General features: G+C 48.1%; 7 protein-coding genes across 7 annotated transcripts; 3 read left to right on the top strand and 4 right to left on the bottom strand.

Annotated features, from left to right (window-relative positions):
- Positions 1–48: 48 nt before the first annotated feature.
- Positions 49–3433, bottom strand: BJ212DRAFT_1335243 (Sodium/calcium exchanger protein-domain-containing protein). The gene is made up of 21 exons (XM_041334904.1): positions 2959–3433; positions 2869–2903; positions 2760–2808; positions 2679–2710; positions 2546–2620; positions 2486–2493; positions 2414–2432; positions 2322–2367; positions 2250–2276; positions 2133–2198; positions 1939–2081; positions 1866–1887; positions 1197–1813; positions 1036–1147; positions 905–981; positions 832–854; positions 711–780; positions 644–659; positions 521–586; positions 428–469; positions 49–377 (listed from the first exon to the last, which is right to left on the bottom strand). Exons 1-21 carry the CDS (start codon positions 3311–3313, stop codon positions 337–339), a joined length of 1941 nt encoding a protein of 646 aa, XP_041196755.1. The 5' UTR covers positions 3314–3433; the 3' UTR covers positions 49–336.
- A 527-nt stretch (positions 3434–3960) lies between these two features.
- Positions 3961–4529, top strand: BJ212DRAFT_1477847 (cytochrome c oxidase polypeptide IV; the record flags this gene model as incomplete). Its single annotated transcript, XM_041339612.1, has 3 exons — positions 3961–4263; positions 4321–4429; positions 4477–4529. 3 exons carry the CDS (start codon positions 3961–3963, stop codon positions 4527–4529), a joined length of 465 nt encoding a protein of 154 aa, XP_041196754.1.
- A 234-nt stretch (positions 4530–4763) lies between these two features.
- On the bottom strand, positions 4764–5879 carry BJ212DRAFT_1264889 (uncharacterized protein; the record flags this gene model as incomplete). The annotated part of the gene is made up of 3 exons (XM_041330449.1): positions 4764–4982; positions 5040–5600; positions 5655–5879. The coding sequence occupies 3 exons, from the start codon at positions 5877–5879 to the stop codon at positions 4764–4766; spliced, it is 1005 nt and encodes a 334-aa protein (XP_041196753.1).
- A 1682-nt stretch (positions 5880–7561) lies between these two features.
- Positions 7562–8694, top strand: BJ212DRAFT_1585885 (uncharacterized protein; the record flags this gene model as incomplete). Its single annotated transcript, XM_041342379.1, has 3 exons — positions 7562–8025; positions 8099–8124; positions 8201–8694. The coding sequence occupies 3 exons, from the start codon at positions 7562–7564 to the stop codon at positions 8293–8295; spliced, it is 585 nt and encodes a 194-aa protein (XP_041196752.1). The 3' UTR covers positions 8296–8694.
- A 50-nt stretch (positions 8695–8744) lies between these two features.
- Positions 8745–10901, top strand: BJ212DRAFT_936176 (uncharacterized protein). The gene is made up of 6 exons (XM_041344385.1): positions 8745–8815; positions 8948–9061; positions 9124–9521; positions 9579–9804; positions 9857–10642; positions 10699–10901. Exons 2-6 carry the CDS (start codon positions 8951–8953, stop codon positions 10732–10734), a joined length of 1557 nt encoding a protein of 518 aa, XP_041196751.1. The 5' UTR covers positions 8745–8815; positions 8948–8950; the 3' UTR covers positions 10735–10901.
- Positions 10902–12472: 1571 nt separating this feature from the next.
- On the bottom strand, positions 12473–12770 carry BJ212DRAFT_1218191 (uncharacterized protein; the record flags this gene model as incomplete). The annotated part of the gene is made up of 2 exons (XM_041329333.1): positions 12473–12591; positions 12650–12770. Coding segments are annotated over 2 exons (240 nt in total), but the record flags the coding sequence as incomplete, so codon positions are not given.
- Positions 12771–15808: 3038 nt separating this feature from the next.
- Positions 15809–17390, bottom strand: BJ212DRAFT_936263 (uncharacterized protein). The gene is made up of 3 exons (XM_041344386.1): positions 16881–17390; positions 16474–16829; positions 15809–16417 (listed from the first exon to the last, which is right to left on the bottom strand). The coding sequence occupies exons 1-3, from the start codon at positions 16979–16981 to the stop codon at positions 15858–15860; spliced, it is 1017 nt and encodes a 338-aa protein (XP_041196749.1). The 5' UTR covers positions 16982–17390; the 3' UTR covers positions 15809–15857.
- Between the last annotated feature and the right edge of the window lie 614 nt (positions 17391–18004).

The raw sequence follows: 18004 nt of genomic DNA, 5'->3' as shown, positions 1-18004 counted from the left end.
ACTCATGAAAATGAAGTCAATAGATTTTGCAACTCTGGCCCAACGATAGTACAGGGTATGCCTCTGGGTACCGCGTACGGGATAATAAGGCGACCATATGTCGCTGCTTGTATTCAACTAGTAAATAAAGTACATCGACTCATTAAATGTTCTACTGTCGAAGATAGTTCACATGCAATACAGGGTGTGTGAGGTAGGGTGTGAAGTAGGTGTGAAGTAGGATGTGAAGTGAACAATGACAAGTTATACTTAGAAAGTAGACCAGACAGTCTACTTTGTAGGGCAAAATACGATCTCAGGACCCAGGGTAGGAATTGTTTTAAAAGATCATCGTCGCTACACGCAGACAGCGAGTTCGATTGGGAGGCTCGAGGAAACTGGAGGATAGATCAGTATCTCAAGGCGTCAAAATAACTGTTGGCCTCACTGGGGTAGAACCAGAAGGAAACGGCTATGATGAAGTACAAGCCTGCAGGAATATTAAGTACGACAGCCCACGAGTTGTACTGGGCCTCCTCACAGATCAAGATGAGACCTTCTAGCCAGTTTGATTTCCCATCCGCGACCACGAAACTCATGGTATGCACTGCATGAGAAAATGATCAGAGGGTGTAGCGTATTTCATAGAAAGGTCGAAGCATACCTGAAATGTAGAGAACCTAGAGATCTGCTTAGCTACACTTAGACCAATGGATTGGAACAACACTTACCACAGACTCAAACGGGTCGAATAGTAAAGCCAGTGGCCTGCCCATGATCCATCCAAGGGTGACCATGAACCTTGTTCCAGGATTCAGTATCAGCAACATGTCGAATATGACAAGCACTTACGGAATAACCAAGAGGGTGGTTTGCTTACGCTAACATGAGCATCGTCATACAAGAAATAGTGAAGGAGGCTTACTATCGACGACCCGACAGCGATGCTCACGCTCAGATTCAGTTGGTCCTTCACAGAAGTATTGACTGCAGTAACGCACTCTGCGTGGCCAATGTGTCAAAGGACGCCGAAAATCAGGAGCATCCTGTACATACCTGCGATAGAGCTGACTGCAGGAAGCAAGATGAGACCAACCCATTGCTTGCTAATCGTTGTTGAGATCCCGTCCATGGACTCCACAAGATCTTCAGCAGTGATAGTCACCGTCTAGAGGAGTCGTCGACAGGTAACTCGTTCAAACTGATTCATCACTTACAATAGTAACCAATGTCAATAGCAGAAGGGTGACCATCCAGCTGAGCTGCGGCTCTCTGAAACTATCGGTCGCTGATGGCGACCTATGCAGATTCGCACGTTCAGTGGTGGTCATAGGCTCTGGTGAAGCGTATCGGATAGGGTCGGTATCAACGGCGGATGCCATCGGTGATGTACTCCAAGGCGGATTTAAGAGATCAACAGTGCTGCCATCTACATGATCGTGCTCGGGTTGTGCAGTTTGTTGTGACACTCCCTCGGCCAACCGATTAGTAGATTCCTGTGTAAGCCCCTGCTTAGTCGTTTCCGGAAGATGTTCCTTGCTCCCTGTCAGCGTGGTCTCGGAAGAAGAACTCAGCGGCGAATTCCTATAGGGAAATTTGGGCAGCGGAGGGAAATTGGAAGATATCACTGAACTACGTCGAGAACTCGAAGCCGAACTTTGGCCATCATGCGTGGTACCAGGTTTATCGTTCAGGGTCACGGATGCAGAGAGCATGTCGGTCAGATAACGCGAATTGACTGGCATCTTGACCGATAGCTTGCTACTCCTAAGCTTTGTATCTTGATAGAGATGCTTGTGGGACCAGAACTGGAAGAGAAGATAGGCGATATAAACTGTCCACGTGCATCGTAAGCGGTCCTCGATGGACACGAACACAGGACTCACTAAACATGAGTATGATTGAGACCTACGACGATTCGATCAGGGCCAGTTCTAGCAAAGTCAAAACAAAGCTTACTCCATAGCTCATATTCAGAATGTTATTCTTCTGCTCAAAGGAGCCAGAATCTTTTCCGCCACTGATTGCAAAGTGATACGCAGCAGGGAGGAGCAGAGCTCCAACGCTGATACTCAAAAGCGATGAATGTATCTGTGTAGCGGCTGAGAGATCTGTTAGCTATCTCTGTACTGTTATTATACATGTAACCTCACTCTGGTCGAATCCTTGCTCAGAGAAGCGAAGCCCGCCAGCAAAGAAGCACATCCCCAGGACAAGAACTAAAAATATGAGGATGGTGATTAGATGACGGAGTAACGTGCACGACGTACGTAGTTTGCTCAAAATCGCACCAATTACTGCGAGTATCAGATCAAATTCTCAGATATCTTTATTGAACTTACACGAAGATTGTACGACCCTTAGTTCACACTTCCTGAGGGCGGTGATCTGAAACAGATGAGCGGATTCTCACGCATACATAACCAGCGCTTACCGCGATCACCATCTCGACACTCATGAGATGTACGTTAAAATTGCTGTCAACAGCCAAGGAACCTAAACTCACGTATTGCTCTGCATACATAGAGGTCGAGGAGTGTTCGATCGTTAGTGGAATACGACTTACCATACTTGCATTAAGCAAACCGGCCTTTGTGCCTCCAATACGAAGTGCCAGCTCACGAGTTGAAAGATCGTGGAGCTAACAAAGAAACTCCCAATTCAGTTGACCGATTCGGAAGAGTGAACGTGTGACACACCTTTACAAGAGGGATCATGGACAAGATGCTGACTGTTGAAAGAGTCGTTTCATGTTTCAAGAAGAGTTTGCAGAACCTTACAGGTAAATATAACCTTGTGGTGTTTCTCGAGCACGAAGCTCAGCGTCCACTTGGAATAGTGGCGTGATAATCAGTGAACCCAGTGGGATGTGTGAAGGCGGTCACTCACAGAAACGGGGATCAGTAATAATAAAAGGTTGAACCCTACGACCGTCAAGTTTAGTACGAATGAGAGACAAGTAAACCGTGATGCACTCACATGAGCCAAATACGATTATTCTCCAGCCCTGCCAGATGTTTGCTGTGGAATCGGATACCTGTCCCTTTCCGCCATCAGACGGTGGTCCACTCTGCTCAGGTTCCACGGGCAGAGGTAAATTCCATCGAAAGGGCGACTCGTTGGTCTCGTTCGGCAAGCTTTTGTCCGCAGTAAACAGAATTGATGTTGGATTGTATGAAATAGTTGAAAATCTAGAATCTGGTATGTGGAGAGACAAGTTAATATCCGGTGGTCTATTGATGGATGTCGCATCCGGAGATGAAGGAGATGGAGTACGGCTGTAAGCCCGCAGGATGTCTAATGTAGTGGATCCCGGTGAGGGTTCAGAAGACATGGCGAGCAAGGTACAGCTTGGACGCGAGTTTCGCGCGTGAGCGTGAAGGAAAGGGAGATGGCGTCACCAAGTCTAGTTTCTCGTAGCACTACTGGTATTTTGTGGAACGGCATCTGGTCGGCTCATTTTGCATTCTCGGCATGAAACAAATTCTAGCGCTATCGTTCGTAAACACCTGCCTTTTATGGAAAGCACGTACGGGACCGAATTTGATTTAGAGAGTATCAGTTATATTCAGGCATCACAGTCAGGCTCAGAGGCGAAGAACTACCGCAATGCGCTCATTGGACTGGGTGATTCAGGTGAAGCCGCCAGCCGTAGGGGGGGTGATTGCTATGGTTGTTAACGTTTAATGTGATCCGGCCTCAGGGCTGCCAGGTAGCCCTGGTCTGATACAGTGATACTCAACCGTCGCTCAGTAAACTGGGAATTCCAAGGCATAAAGTTGAATGTTCGCCAGTTGATATCATAATCAGAAGAAGCTGAAGATGTGCGAGCAGGATGTTGATCTGATTACTCTAAGGAGCAAAGAAAAGTTCAGACTTGTGAGTTGAGTCGGAGGTAGACGGGCGCATGTCACATTGTCACACGTGACAGACACTTTCCAAGTCACTCCCAACCCGCATCCCTCAACTTCATAGCACATCATGTTCAACGCTGCCCTTCGTGCCGTCCGCCCTGTTGTCGTGCACAGCACGCGCAGGTCGACCCCTTCCACTGCTTTCCGCGCTCTTTCCACTACCACTCCTCGTTTTTCGGGTCCTGCCCCGCCTTCACTGTTCGGAGAGGGTGCTAAGCCCGGTGAAATTCCTTCCGATGAGCAGCAAGCAACTGGTCTAGAGCGCTTCCAGCTTCTTGGGGAGATGCAGGGTGTTGATTCGTTCGACTTGGAGCCTCTTGACTCGAGTCGCGTGGGCACCCTCGAGGACCCGATCAAAGTCTTTTCACTGGTATGCTCTGCATCGTGACAATGTATCGTGGCGTCTTACAGAATTCAATTGTTTTAGGACACGTCTCGCATTGTTGGATGCACTGGTTCGCCAGCCGAAAGTCATGAGTTGCATTGGTTCACTGTCAAGAAAGAGAAAAATCGCCGTTGCCCTGAATGCGGCTCCGGTGAGTATTTGACCATTCGTCGTCCAATCCATGCTAAAATTTTGCAGTCTATGCACTTGATTTCCAGGGCGTGGAACACCATGATGCTCACCACCATTAGAATGAGCAACTGCTCAATTTAATTTATTGCGGAGAGCAGTGTCACATGTTCCTGTTTAGATCATTAGATCATTATCAACATCTTGACGGCTTGTTCGCATTATCGTTGCGTGTGTGAGCAAGAGGTTGTGTACGGAGTTACGCTGAACACTGCATCAAACTTTTGAAGAGAAGAGAAACAATATACATCTCAAAAAGACATTAACGGATAAGACAAGAACTATCTAAAATACATCTAGACCCCGCACAGCAGATAAAAGACCCAGCAGCTATGTAGTGATGCACTGACTATCATTTGAGGGGCTTCCAATTGGGGACCAAAAGTGCTCAGCGTCCACTGTCTCATTCTTGCACAGCACGGGTCATCTTCGATGTCAAATACCCAACCTACAGCCGCCCGTAACTGAGCGCCTTGCATTAGTGCTGTGTAGTAAAAGTCATTGCTTTTCACAGCCTGTCACGGTGGCTGTGTGAGCAGATAATCGTCATCAGGATGAAAGGCGAGTCATACCCCCTGGTATATTTTTCGCAGCCTTGCACTTTCTTCCTGTGTTTCTATCCACGATGTCCTCGGAGTAGCAAATCGAGGGTCGTTAATTCCATCATATCTGAGCCAGGGGGGATAATCCGCAGCGAGTATAGCAGGTAATGTCGAATTCCTCCACCAGTCTAAGATACCAGTGATGTTACCGGAGGAATCAACCATGAGATTCATGTCTCCCAGTCCGTCGTGTGCCAGCACCATGCGACGAACACACCGTTCATCGAGTTGGGTCAAGTGCCCCCGCAGGTGCGCAATTAATTGTGATATGGATGCTTGCGCTCGGAACCTATTTTCTTCCCCTGTGTCTAAAGTGAATGTTCGCCTTTTCTTCAATATGGAAAGGTATTCGAGGTATTTTTGCAAAGTGGGAAAGACCTTTGAGGCATGGGCGTGATTAGCACTGCAAATCCGCGGTATTACCATGAGCTCATCCGTGGAACTCATGACAGAGATAGAGCCGATCGTTTGTGGGATATCAATGTCGAACAACTTGAGTGCGAAATCCGCATATGACCGCACCAGTTGCTCCTGTTAAGCATTATCAGGCAACCGGATAACACGATTAACCATACGAAGACAAACTTTTGCCCATGAAGACAGCATCGGGTATAAGTCTTTGATGTGTTCACCAGTCATACCCTGCGTGACGAAAGCATTCCGAGGGGTCTCGGTGTTACTTGGCAGGATATGCAAAAGACGGGGCGCGGGCACCGCGGAGTGTGAGGAAAACCAGCGGAGGAGAGCAGTCTCACTCTCAAAGAGCCGTTGACTGCAATCGGAGTCAGAAGAGGTGGGTCGCAGCCACATCAAGACGGTTTGACCGCCTGCTAGCGAGATTTCAAAAACCTAAAAAAGTTCTTTGTCAATGCTGTCGTAACGGTTACAATGTCGACAAAATGCGCACTGGATGAGCGCCTAATCTTCGTTGCCGAAAGGATTTTATGTGAAAGCCTTGCTGTGCTAATTGAGCGAGCAAAGTCTGTTCTATGCTGGATGCAGGCATATTGGGCGATCGTCCTCGTCGCCAGCGAGGTATTTATGAAGTTGGATATGCAGTCAGATTATATAGAATTCAGTAAGGTCCGCATTCTCCGGAATCTACACCAATTCTTTTAATTTCGAAACGGATATTGAACGAAGGAGGAGAAATACTACGACGTTAATGTAATCTTCTTCTTGGGTTACATGCTCAATCTGGAGAACTCGGTGATCGGGCACGAGGTATGCATGATAGTAGGCTTCATTCTAGACATTGCTGTTCCGATAATTGAGTTGCTTATCAGCGAAGACGAGAGTGGGGTTAGTGCACAGAAATAAGCCTAGAAGACTCATGTTACGTTGGAATTTTCTGATTTGGTTCATAGATGGATGTTTGGCTCAGAAGCTGTAGGCAAACAACCGGCGCCGGCCGTGCGCGCGCCTGCCAGACCCTACTGGAGTTTCTGAAACATTTCATTCCTGAGGGCTATTCATTATAATCGACCGTCGGAGTGATCAGGAATTTTGCAGACTGTTCAGTCTGCAAGACAATGGTTTCTCTTTCGGATCTCGTATTTTGGCATAAAAAGTTGTCAGCGCCGTATCGATGTCAATATTGTTACACCAAATTTGCTGCGTTCGTGACGAACTGGGTCCGACCTGGAACAGTCGCGCTGCCACCCAACGGTAAATATACACACTAAATCCCTCCGCTTAAAATCCTATCGGCAACTCGGAGTTCTGAAGGCTTTCCTACGTGGTTTGGCTACGCCCACTGGCGAGCTCCGCAATTCTACTCCGCCTTGTTTTCGTATGTTTTTGATTCACCCTCATTTGCTTTAGGTTTGGCCTCCGCTGCATCATGATCACGGAGTCTTTTCATGGCCGCCTTCCACCGGTTCATATTGACCTTCAAGTTTCGAGTCAACCAAGTTGGGCTATCTTCTAGGTGATGACGGTCGAGCTGTGATATGGCGTGACTTGCACCGATGGCCCCTATAGGACGTACGGTTCCGAATATGCACGGAACAATGCTTGATGACGTATCACCAAAAGCAACGAATAATTTTCTACGTATTTGGTCTGGAGACCATGTGCCGATAGACTTGCAGTCCCGAATCGGTTTCAGCTCCCTCACTCCATTCCAGATGCGGCTTGACATGGGCTGTGTGCCCTGTACCTCGATAAATGCTGTATTCCTGTAGAAAGGCCTCCCCTCGACTGCGGTTCGGTACCGACATTACAACTCAGTGGAGATATTTTCTGCTCGAAAGGAGTTTACAGCTTTGAATGCATCACTCCATTCTGCATCATGGCCATGGCTTGTGGCCGTTTTCACATAAGGCCACTGTTGCTCTGCTAGGGAGTTGAGCACTAACAGCCAGCTCTCTCTTATAACGGGTTGGCTGGATTTGCTGATGACTCGTGAGGTTCCGATTTTTGGCGAGTATAAAGCTCCATAGAATTTAGATCATTGCCTTCCATCATCCGATAGATCACTCAGACACCTGATGTCTTCGATACCCTCTTCTACATGTCACAACGTCAAATCTCTGGATATTGAACTTCAAAATGGATCAGGGATTGATAACAGTTCCAGCGACAGATCGCCTCACCGACGCATCCCTTTCTCTTTGCGCAAGGTTATGTTCGCTCTGATCTTGTGCGCTGGATTTGGGGCTGTTGGGACATTCAGCTGCATGATTGTTGGGCACGGTATTCTTCAACCCTACATGAGTGGGTTCTTTGTGTCCATACATTCTACCGCCAAAGTTGGTGCAGTGGGAGGAGCCATCGTCAATGGGCTGCTATTCCCCATCATGATATCATTTGCCGCATCCCAGCCACCGGTGACATCCCGAGTATCCCTAGCTCTCCTCGCAGTTGCTCTCCCCACGACAATAGCTTCTGGCTGTGTAGGCGCCGTCCTTCTTCATCACATTCCAGGTGGAACACTGGATATTCCCCATGCAGTGTGTGTAGCTGCCGTGGGATATATTGTCCTCACTTCTCCGATCATGCTAGTTACTGTTTATTCTGTGATTCAGGGACGCAGGTGATGTTGTACTTCTGCGTGAGTTTGCTACCATCTTCATTTTTTATGCTGATATTTTAATAGTGGTGTGCATTCATTATCGGCCCTCGACCAGCGAGCTCAATTATCAGTCTCTCCCCTGAGCCTGCGGATGTTCTCACGTTTGTTCTCGCACGGAATGACACATGTCATTGTGTCTGTGATTCATAGGCTCATCTTCTGCTTCTCAAGTGCAGGCAGTACAAATCAATAAATATCAAGTATGTCCTGTGGGAAGGTTATAGAAAAATTCCAGGCTATCTTCGGCGTCGTGTGTACTATTTTGCTTATAATGCCACAATCACCGCTAGGCCGATTGTTCTAGGGTATTTGTGATTCGTGAACTCGCCACGGTTTTGCACTAAAGCTTCGACTGGTTTTCCTTCAAGTGTGAAATGTACTTACTCTAGATACGCACGTGATCAGATGTGGTGGACTGCAGTGTATCTGATTGAAGTCGATCTGCTCTGACTGACTCCACAAGAGCAGTTTGGGCCTTAGTCATTAAAACAAGCTTGGTACTTAAAAGAGTGTGCACACCCCGTGGGAATATATGACCGTGGGAACGGTGTTGAATACAAATGTCCGATGATGCATGATGCGGCTGACACTGATTGTATCAAATACTTAGGAGCCCTATCATCCATGGTCCCTGGCGATTTGTTTTTCAAGATCTTTCCAGCATAGTTTGGTACTGGTGAGTGCTATACACCGTCTTGTTTCTTCGCACATCTAAGAGCCGCCTCATAAAATTTCTTGTTCAATTTCATAGTGCCACTCACAAAACTCAACCTCAGTGGCGAAAGGGTTAACTTCAGCCTAGGTCATGGATACCGACCAGCATGGGAGCGTCGAGGCAGCATTCAGTCTCCCGAACGAGTTGATCGCTATAGTTTTCGATGAACTCGATATAGTATCTCTTCTGAGATGCAAGCAAGTATGTACCGTATATGCACACATCGTATTCTACTCAAACCTGCCACTCACGTTGAATTCCAGGTATGCCGATTGTTTCGTTCAGTCATCACCACCAACGCGCAACTTCTCTACAAAGCCGAGTTGTTTTTCGGACAGTTCGAGAATGGACGCCACTGTAATCTTGATACTGCCGGCCGCCTTCGTGCCTGTCGACAATACCAACAGGCTTGGAACAACTTATCTTTTCCAGACTCCAAATTCATAGATATGCAGGATGGTCATGCTTGGGAACTGTCCGGGGGAGTATTGTGTCAAACTATGCAGTCACGGTCAGGGCTTGCTTGCGTACAACTTCCCTGCAAAATTAAAGACATTCCCGAGCGGGAATGGATTATCAATGATTTTGGATTTGAGATCCGAGATTTCACGGTCGATACATCTCAGGACTTGATTGTCGCTTTGGAAGTAGTAGGTTCCATGTACGTTTTGATGCGTCTGTTTTTCAGAGCCACACCTGATACTACTAAATGGCGCAGCCCGAACCGGACATGCAACGTACACCTGAGAACCTTAATGACCGGCGAGCATCATCCAATGACTGCCGTGCCCTTTGTGACGCACCTGCTATCAGACATGCATGAGGAGCTTAGATTCCTCATTCAAGTTTGTGGTTCGCGCATTGCAGTGCTGTGCCAAGATCGTGGGGATGATCCCAACTCTCGGCTGGTTGTCTGGGACTGGAAATCGGGTCAGCAGAAGCTCGTACGTCTTCCATGCTTACTGCTACAGGTTGATTATTGAGAATTATTCAAAGTTCATTCGAGACGCGGACCTTCGATCTTTTTCTTTCGTCACAGAAAACTTGATTTTAGTCGGCATCGTGGAGAGTGACGAGACGCCCCCCCGTCTGGACATCCTCAGTATTGACAGCTTCGGTAAAGAGATGGCGGAATATAAGGATGTCAGCTACATTTGTGGCCTGGAGTATCCGAAGATGAAGGCCGACGTTCTAGATATGTTGATTCGATCGGAGCCGACTCCAGCATGGTCCCCATCTCCAACTGTTCCAACTCCCTTCTTCTTCGCTCGCAGTGACCGCATCTTTACCATCACCATGCGGATCTCCCCCGAAAGCAATTCCACCGAAGAGTGTACTGTGCTGATCGTCCCCTTATCCACCATCATGGCTCAGGTTGAATTGTCTCGCAATACACGAAAACGTATTGTCCCATGGATGCGGTGGGGCCCGAATGGCTCTTATATGCTCCTTCGCAGCCCGGCCGAAGTCTGGGTTTGCTACGTCTACGGCATGAAGTTCATCCAACTTCTGCCATGGAAAAAAGGAACTTCAGCAAGAGTGTATGATTTCAACAAGTACGCAGCGAGGAGGGATGTTCGAAATGAACAAACAACGGAACCGAAGCTTCTGTGGAGACGCTTAGGAATGCCACAGTCACTAAATTCGCGGTGTTCTGCCTTTGATGAAGAAGTCAAGACGTATCTCCCTGGCCGTGTTGCGACTGTGGAGGTGATGCCGAGTGATACATCTTATGACTGGGAGGCGGCTATGATCGGTGAAGACAACATCGTCCTGGTTTCTGTGAGTCTTCCGATACGTCCTGTCTGGCTGTCACTTACACGAATGGTACTGCTTAGCCTCATGCAAGGAAGTATGGCTATATTGCCATGTAAATTGAAAGCTTGTCGTTCTGAAGTGTATGTCGTATCTGTGAATCCATGCTATGAAATTCCCTAACATGCTTGAATTTCAATCTACTTGTACTACATTTAGTTACTTGTGCCTTACAAGATGGATGGTACTCTCCTGCCGTCAGTAGGCACTTAGTTTGGGCCTATTATCTCCCAGACGGGCTATGACAAATATCTTCAGTGCGCCAAGAGAATATCATCTTGTTTACGGTTCAGCTGCGCAACGTTTAGCAGTGGCTACAAATCCCCTGATGTCCGTGGATTTAAAACGTTATCTTTCCTAGTGTGTGGCGGCTGCTCTGGCCATTCACGACAAATGCATAGTGTTATGAATCCACTACGGCAAAATCTCCGGTCGTGTGGCGGCGGGCCAGCGCTACTAGTAACTGAACCTGACACGGATCACACGACAATTCTTTCCTTTTGCAGGATTCAACCAGCTTCAGCTGCGGCAATGCATAAACGTGGTTACCTAAAGTCACCCATCATACGTTATATGTGGGGACGAAGCCGCGGAGGCCAACACTAGACTGTCACGGATATGTCAACTTTGACATGTCGAACCGGACCACGAGCTCAAGCACAATCCGAACATTTTTATAACCTCAGGCTTGCAGCTGGCGGATGAAATGTGGCGCCATTGATTGATCTACTGTGCCGGTTCTTGATCGACAAGTGTGCGTGGGGTGGGGTGATCCGCGGAGGGAAACGGGCACTCCGCAGACATATCATTGCCAACTCTCACATATGATGAAACAGATCTCGAGCTCGAGCTTGGGTGCAACTTGGTCTCCTATAGCCTCCGACATGTGCTACCGTGTTATCGAGTCCACTATTTATGTGCTGTGCAGGTTTCAGCATAGGAGTGATCGGATAGCTTACCTGAGCGACGGGCGTCCGCGGGGAGCTGTTCAGCGTGCATGCGTACCCATGACATAAATAGGGATTAAACTCGGGAGCAACTTTGCGATAGTCATGCGCTGAGTTCCTCGGTGCTGTACAGTGTGTGTACTTCTCAATCCCGAAATATTGCTGAGCTATGCAGTACTATGAGGTTATTGGCTTATTTGCTCTTCTTACGGCTTTCTAATTACGTCCCCATACGAGATTCATTTACCAGACCAATTGTTTCGCTGGTTTCGACGATGGGTATGTGCGGGAAGTAATTGTTTAGCACAGACTCGGCGCTGCCAGTTGCAGGCACAACTAAACAATCTTAGATTATCACCAAGGAGGCTACAGTGGGACAACAAGGAAAAGAAAAAAGACAATAAGGACATTGCGTTGACAAGCCCAGTTAACAACGCATAGCGACTTGAGGTCCAGGTACACAGTAAAAATGACACAATAATTATTGGCAGCAATTGGCAGTGAATTCGGGACCGAAAGGGCAAAAATGTTTATTGTACGAATGGTGAGGACGCCAAAATAAAGTGAACGGCACAAAATTAGGGTATGTAGGGCCAATGGTATCTATAGTTGAAATGAGACAATGAGACGAAAGATTGGGAATGTCAACTTTGAAGATTGACATAGCGGGGAAACGAGGCAAGACAAGATGAAGTTCGTTTCTGCATGCAGGAATATACAATGCGCGAATGCGCATAAAGGAGTACCCAGTTCCAACGTAACGTGTACAACGACTGGTGTGTTTGGCAGACCCAAGTGAAGGGGTTGTAACATGACACCAAGATTAAGGTGAGTCGGGGAAGGAGAGACCCTTGTGACGCTTCCTGCTCCGTTCGTGACGTCTGCAATCGCTCTGATTGAAGAACGCCTGAGTACAGCCAGGAATGTTGCAGACGAAGGGCCGAACACCAGTGTGAGACTGCATATGACCTATTGCATTTATCTCAGCCATACCGTAAAAGGAGGTGGTTTGGCAGATAGAACTTACGCTTTAAGCTAAATACAGCTGTAAAGGTCTGCCCACATTCGTGACATATGTGGGTAGCTTCGTGGCGTCGACGTCGTTGGTTGGCATCAAGCATCGCTGGACTCGCGACGGGACGAGTCGTGCTGGATTCTGAACGCGAGCGAATGTGCCTAGCACCGGTAGCCGGGGGCTGAAGATAAAATGTAGGATCGCTCGGGGAATGGTGGTGTCGGAGAGAAGCTGAGCTCCCTCGACGCGCAAGGCCCAACTGCAACTGCGGGATCATAGGAGACATGCTACCTTCGGAAGGAGTAGTGTTGTCAGACCATGGAGACGAAGGAGACTCATGACTGGGGCTGGGGGAGAGTGTGGCGTAGGATGAGGAGGGCGATGGCGTATATACAGGTATAAGGCGCATGTTATTAGATGTAGTCCGTAGCATTGTCTGTGGTGGTGGGGAAGGTGGGATCACCTGAAAGGTATCAGGAGACGGTGCAAACGATTCAGGGCCAGTTAGGTAAGGCTCCTGGTAAAACAAGTCTTGCGATTGCTGAGTTTCGTTTAAAAGTTGCCCAAGGAACAATTCGGGGCTCAAATCTTCTAATGGCGTGAATTGATGATTGTAATATTCAGAATATTCGGCTAGAAACCTGCTCAGCTTGAGCATAGACAAACGACGTGCATCGACTTACATCCTTCGGGAGAGAAGAGTGTAGATGTAGAACAAGACATAAATGGCAGATCATGATTGTACATGTCGTACGGAGAGGAGTCAGTGTCAACCCTATGCGAGCTGGCGTATGAGTCAAAAGTCAACGACAGAAAGTATGGAAAGAACTTACCGTGCGGAAGTGCGCCTAATTTGATCAGACCCAGAAGGTGACTCTATATGAATGTGAGGGACCGATGCCGCCTGCATACGACGAGAGGGATTGTTGTTGGTGGAGGACATTGTAATGGTGAGTGGGTATTAGATTACAGTGCAGGACTGGCGATTATATAGACCCAGCCCCCTACAAATGGTCCTATTTTGGACAGCGCCCGAGGCAGATGTGATCCAACCAAACTTCGGTAAATTCTCGAAAGACGCCCAAAGACGCCTGCCCCCACAAGGTTCTGGCGAGATGTGATTAAGATCTGACAGATCTGGCCTTCCGTCTAGGTACCGAAATACTCAGCGCAGTCGTGCAATTCGGAAAATGCCAAACTTGACTTCTATCGGGCCATCGCACTTTGTAGCTTGCTTGTAACCCAGAAATTATGCAGGCTCCATCACAACCGCGAGTGGGAGAAATGAGAGGCCCCAAAAGCGCCTTGAATGTCTACGTGGAATTTCTCTGGATAGCCTTCATACTCTCGAACATGTCATGAGCCAGCCAACCAGCTAAAACGGCTGTGCTTTCTGAAGAGAAACTCAGAGTGGATGATTGGGAGTTTGAGTGAGGAAACGGTAGCACAGCCACTATGCCCATCCACAATTTCACATGAGCCAACCACACAACTAGGACTCTTCGCCTGCCACAATTCAAGATCATGAAAATCACCCTCAAGCAGCACCAATGGTAACGATGAACACCTTGTATAAGCACAGTTCATCGGATTATTAACCCTCGTGGTATTACTGGTATACACCGCCTTTCTTATCCTGTCAATGCGGCATTGCCGCAGCATGGCCCGCGCCATGCCTTCTATCCGATGATAGTGGAAAAATCAATATTTTAAGTATGCCATACTCACAGCCTCCAGATTTATTTCCAGTTTAATGTTACATAGGTGGAAAATCTGACAGTGCCACGGCCCACTTATGATTTGCTTCAGAATAATTCTTTGTCAGGCGCCTGAACGGCCCATCACCCGCCAAACGAACGCCAAACGATACCTAAAGCAGCTGCATATTGCCGCAACTTTGCAACGTGTAGGTGGCGCTGCACTCTCACATGTTCCTCAGCCCTGCATGCACAGGTGAGCATAGCGTCTATTTCTGTTTCATGATTCAAATTCATGCTTGCCAACGCACTCACGCAACTACATAATATGTAATCATAAATGGCCAGGTGAGATTAATTCGGCGGGACAAGATGTCACAGCTTATTTCCCTAAAATCGGGGTACACTTCCATGTTGCAATGGCCTTAGAAGGAGAAGTTCTTGTCTTGTAACAAGAACTATTACGTTTGGCGTGACCTTACCACAACGGTTTTCCCCGCAACGGAATACTCGTAGTTGACCGAGGCTTTCCTCAGGGTGTATTGTTCAGGTGGTGCATAATCCCATCACGCAGATCCCCGTTTCATTTGTGGTTAGGCCCATCCTCGTTGAGACAACAAGTACGTAGTATTCGTCTCCAAGCTGCTCGAAATGTCGGTTTGGCATGTCGAGGAATATTGCCGCAATCGGACTCATGCATCCACCTGCACCCCTTGCCATCGGTTTGTCAGAGTCGAACGGGACTTAGCCCATTCGCCGGCTACTTGATTTATGTAAATGACTAATCACGCGAGATCTTCTGGTCCATTATTTTCTGATCACCAGCCCAGACGATTATCGACGTTCATAAACACAGATGCGGCCTGATACCTCGCTTTGCCCACACTTGGTACGGCCATGAGAAGGGATCTCATTTCCGAAGTTCTCCGATGCCACTGGCATAATGTGGAGATTGGTCAAATATAGAACCCGGGACTTCATCACACATGGCCCAAGATGTGGGCCACTGGCTTTCATGGGCGCAGAGCTTCAGTGATAGACGTAAGGTGGCCAATTGCCATGAGGTTTGGGAATATAATTTGATCCTCGTGGTTTCCCGTTTTGTGGAGTTTCGAAGTCATCAACCTGGCCAAGGTGCCTGACAGCCACACCAGGGGGCGCGAGAAGAGGCAGTAAGAGGTACATGCCAGGCCCGGACCTGCCTTTTGCAAAAGGGTGGCTCATCTCATTTAGCGATCGGGGACGATCGAGTCTATGTACACGGGGTTTGTATGGGGTTTCATCACATAACGTCTCTACATTTTCCGGTGTGCCAACTAATGGAGCAGAGGAAGGCTCTTATTCCAATAGTAGTTACGAATTTACGCCGAGATGGATGTCGTCGGAGCGCTCATCACACTCGAGGGTTATCAGCAGAAGATCCTGATGCAGTTCTAGCGTGTGGAAAATGACTAGATTAAGGACTGTTGGCAAGGTCCGGGAATCAGTCTAGTTACCGATTGGTACAAGCGAAAACTGAACTCTCAATCTTCCTCGTCACTCCCGTAGTCCGCCACTCCCAGCCCTGAAATCAATGGTTTCGGAGGCATTATCTTTTGACTTACAACAGCTAGCGAGACACCGTTCCGCTTCCTTATTTCGGCGAAATACTTGAGACCTTCCATTGTATCGGCAGACAGCAGACCAAGGGGCTGAGGTGGTGGTTCTGACGTCGCTTCTTGTGGCGGTGGCAGTTCAATTCGCCGCCGTTTTGGCTCTGGGTCGCCAGTCTCGCCAGGTTCTGGGTCTTCTACTACTTCTCCTGCGTCATCCAGTATATCTCCATCCTCCAATGCACGGACGGCCCGCATGGCGTCAACAATACGAGGGTCCATCCGCGCCTTGATAGCTTCCTGTCCGATCTCCTCCAGTCGCCGCTTTTCCGCCACCTTCTGCACCGGATTGGGATCCTCGGTGGCCCATCGAACGTTCAAGATTTCATCGTTGTCAAGGGATTGACACGCCATGGCCTCTTTTGCAAACTGTGCGCCGAACTCCGAGACATAAGTCACGAACGCGACACTGCGATACTGTAGCACGCGAACTGTAGAAGGAGACGTATTTTAGATACCGTTTCTTGAGAAGCTTCCAATAACATACTGCGTTCAATTTCGCCCCACTCTTTGAAGTGTCTTGTGACAATATCTTCTGTCTCTGGACCTGGCCCGGTCTCCTTGATTCGACCGACGTACAGCGTTCGATTTTGTCGGTTGAAACTACCAACACCACCCATGTCGTCTCTGTAGTCCGAGAACTTGTCTCGAGCAAAACAATCTTTACTCGAATCAGGTAATGCGTTATCAGGGTCGGGAAGAGTGTGAAGGTAGTCGCACTCCCATCCATACGGGCAGCACCCACGAGCAAAGAACAGACAACAATAACGAATACCAGTCGTGTTCGCTCGAGTCAGGCCTGAGTCCTTCTTGATGTTACACCGAGTTTGCGATTTTACTTTGCTATAGCAGAGTCAGACATTGAACTGAAAGATAAATACGCATTAAACTCACTTGGAGTAGTTATCTTCCCGGTCACCCCCAGCCCATTTGTTGTACCAGATATCTGCAAATGCAATTGCGCTCGTACAGAGTCCTTGGTGCCCAAACATCATTGACACTTACTGTATTCCTTCCCCGTCTGGGGTGTCTCCTTTCTCTCCACATCTCCCGCCTTCACTTGCTTCCGCGCAGGCTTGAGCTTTTTTACTGGCTTTGGTTTTGCCACTACCGTTGTCGTTTCGTCGGTGCTCATGATGAACTTGGCTAAGAACCTGACTAAGCACTTGATTGGTCGAAAGGCTTTACTCGCTTATTAAGCTGTCATTGTCAGCAATGCCGCGGCCAGTCAGTCCAACTTGAAGCTTGAATGTCAGTCAGCCTCCAGGAGGGCCGCTGAGCACTGGGCAGTCTGGACATTCCATGTACGTGTCACAGCCATCGCCGTCGTTACCTCACTGACCCCGTCTCCAATCAGATGACATGCATTCACGAATTTCTACTAGTATAACTTCTTAACTCTAAGAAGGCTACACGCGGCGGTATACGGGTTAATAGTTAATCCATAGATTCCAGAATCTAAATTAATAGTTCCGTGGCACGTACCGCCCGCAGCACTGCTACGAAGGGAAATTAGCCGACTCTTTGCGACGTCGAATCGGATTGGTAGAACAGTTGATGAACTTTGTGGGTCCAATGTTTCTCAGTAACACGTGTTCTCGAATAATAGAGGCGGTCCAGATGGTATCCTAGCACAGATGCAGATATACACCTTCTGAATGTAGTGGCCTTCCATTGCAATATGCGAACATCAATATGCTTTGCAAATTTAATGTCCTCTAAGCGTTGTCTAAGCGCCTGGTTTGCGAGTCATCTGATTTGATGAAGGTCGACAACATTACGACCTGGACGGTCCAGATTGATTTGCAAGTCGTCAGAATCCCGCGGACTTTCGCTTGAACTCTAGCACGTAGGTTTCCGCGTACATGCTCGCGTACAATTTAAGTTGTCGTTGGGTGCTGACAGCGCTGAAGATGCGACGACTGCGATGTCGGGCCGTCACGTCAGAATATTGGGTTGTGCAAGCCTCGGAGCGATCCACCTATAGTATTGCAACTTTGGACGTTCTGGAAGGTCAA

The sequence above is a fragment of the Suillus subaureus genome (genome assembly GCF_016647635.1).
Source record: "Suillus subaureus strain MN1 chromosome Unknown BJ212scaffold_6, whole genome shotgun sequence".
Lineage (NCBI taxonomy): Eukaryota > Fungi > Basidiomycota > Agaricomycetes > Boletales > Suillaceae > Suillus > Suillus subaureus.
The sequence above is the reverse complement of the archived record's forward strand: the minus strand, read 5'-3'. Positions and strand labels throughout refer to the sequence as shown.

Excerpts from the sequence above, each read along its gene's own strand:
- BJ212DRAFT_1335243 (XM_041334904.1), bottom strand. The coding sequence starts at position 3,313 with ATGTCTTCTGAACCCTCACCGGGATCCACTACATTAGACATCCTGCGG. Across the intron at positions 2,809-2,868 it reads TATTACTGATCCCCGTTTCT|TGGACGCTGAGCTTCGTGCT; the intron begins GTGAGTGACCGC and ends CACTATTCCAAG. Across the intron at positions 2,621-2,678 it reads CCATGATCCCTCTTGTAAAG|CTCCACGATCTTTCAACTCG; the intron begins GTGTGTCACACG and ends TTTCTTTGTTAG.
- BJ212DRAFT_936176 (XM_041344385.1), top strand. The coding sequence starts at position 8,951 with ATGGATACCGACCAGCATGGGAGCGTCGAGGCAGCATTCAGTCTCCCG. Across the intron at positions 9,062-9,123 it reads CTCTTCTGAGATGCAAGCAA|GTATGCCGATTGTTTCGTTC; the intron begins GTATGTACCGTA and ends GTTGAATTCCAG. Across the intron at positions 10,643-10,698 it reads ACAACATCGTCCTGGTTTCT|CCTCATGCAAGGAAGTATGG; the intron begins GTGAGTCTTCCG and ends GGTACTGCTTAG.
- BJ212DRAFT_936263 (XM_041344386.1), bottom strand. The coding sequence starts at position 16,981 with ATGATGTTTGGGCACCAAGGACTCTGTACGAGCGCAATTGCATTTGCA. Across the intron at positions 16,830-16,880 it reads CGGGAAGATAACTACTCCAA|CAAAGTAAAATCGCAAACTC; the intron begins GTGAGTTTAATG and ends ACTCTGCTATAG. Across the intron at positions 16,418-16,473 it reads GTGGGGCGAAATTGAACGCA|TTCGCGTGCTACAGTATCGC; the intron begins GTATGTTATTGG and ends CTCCTTCTACAG.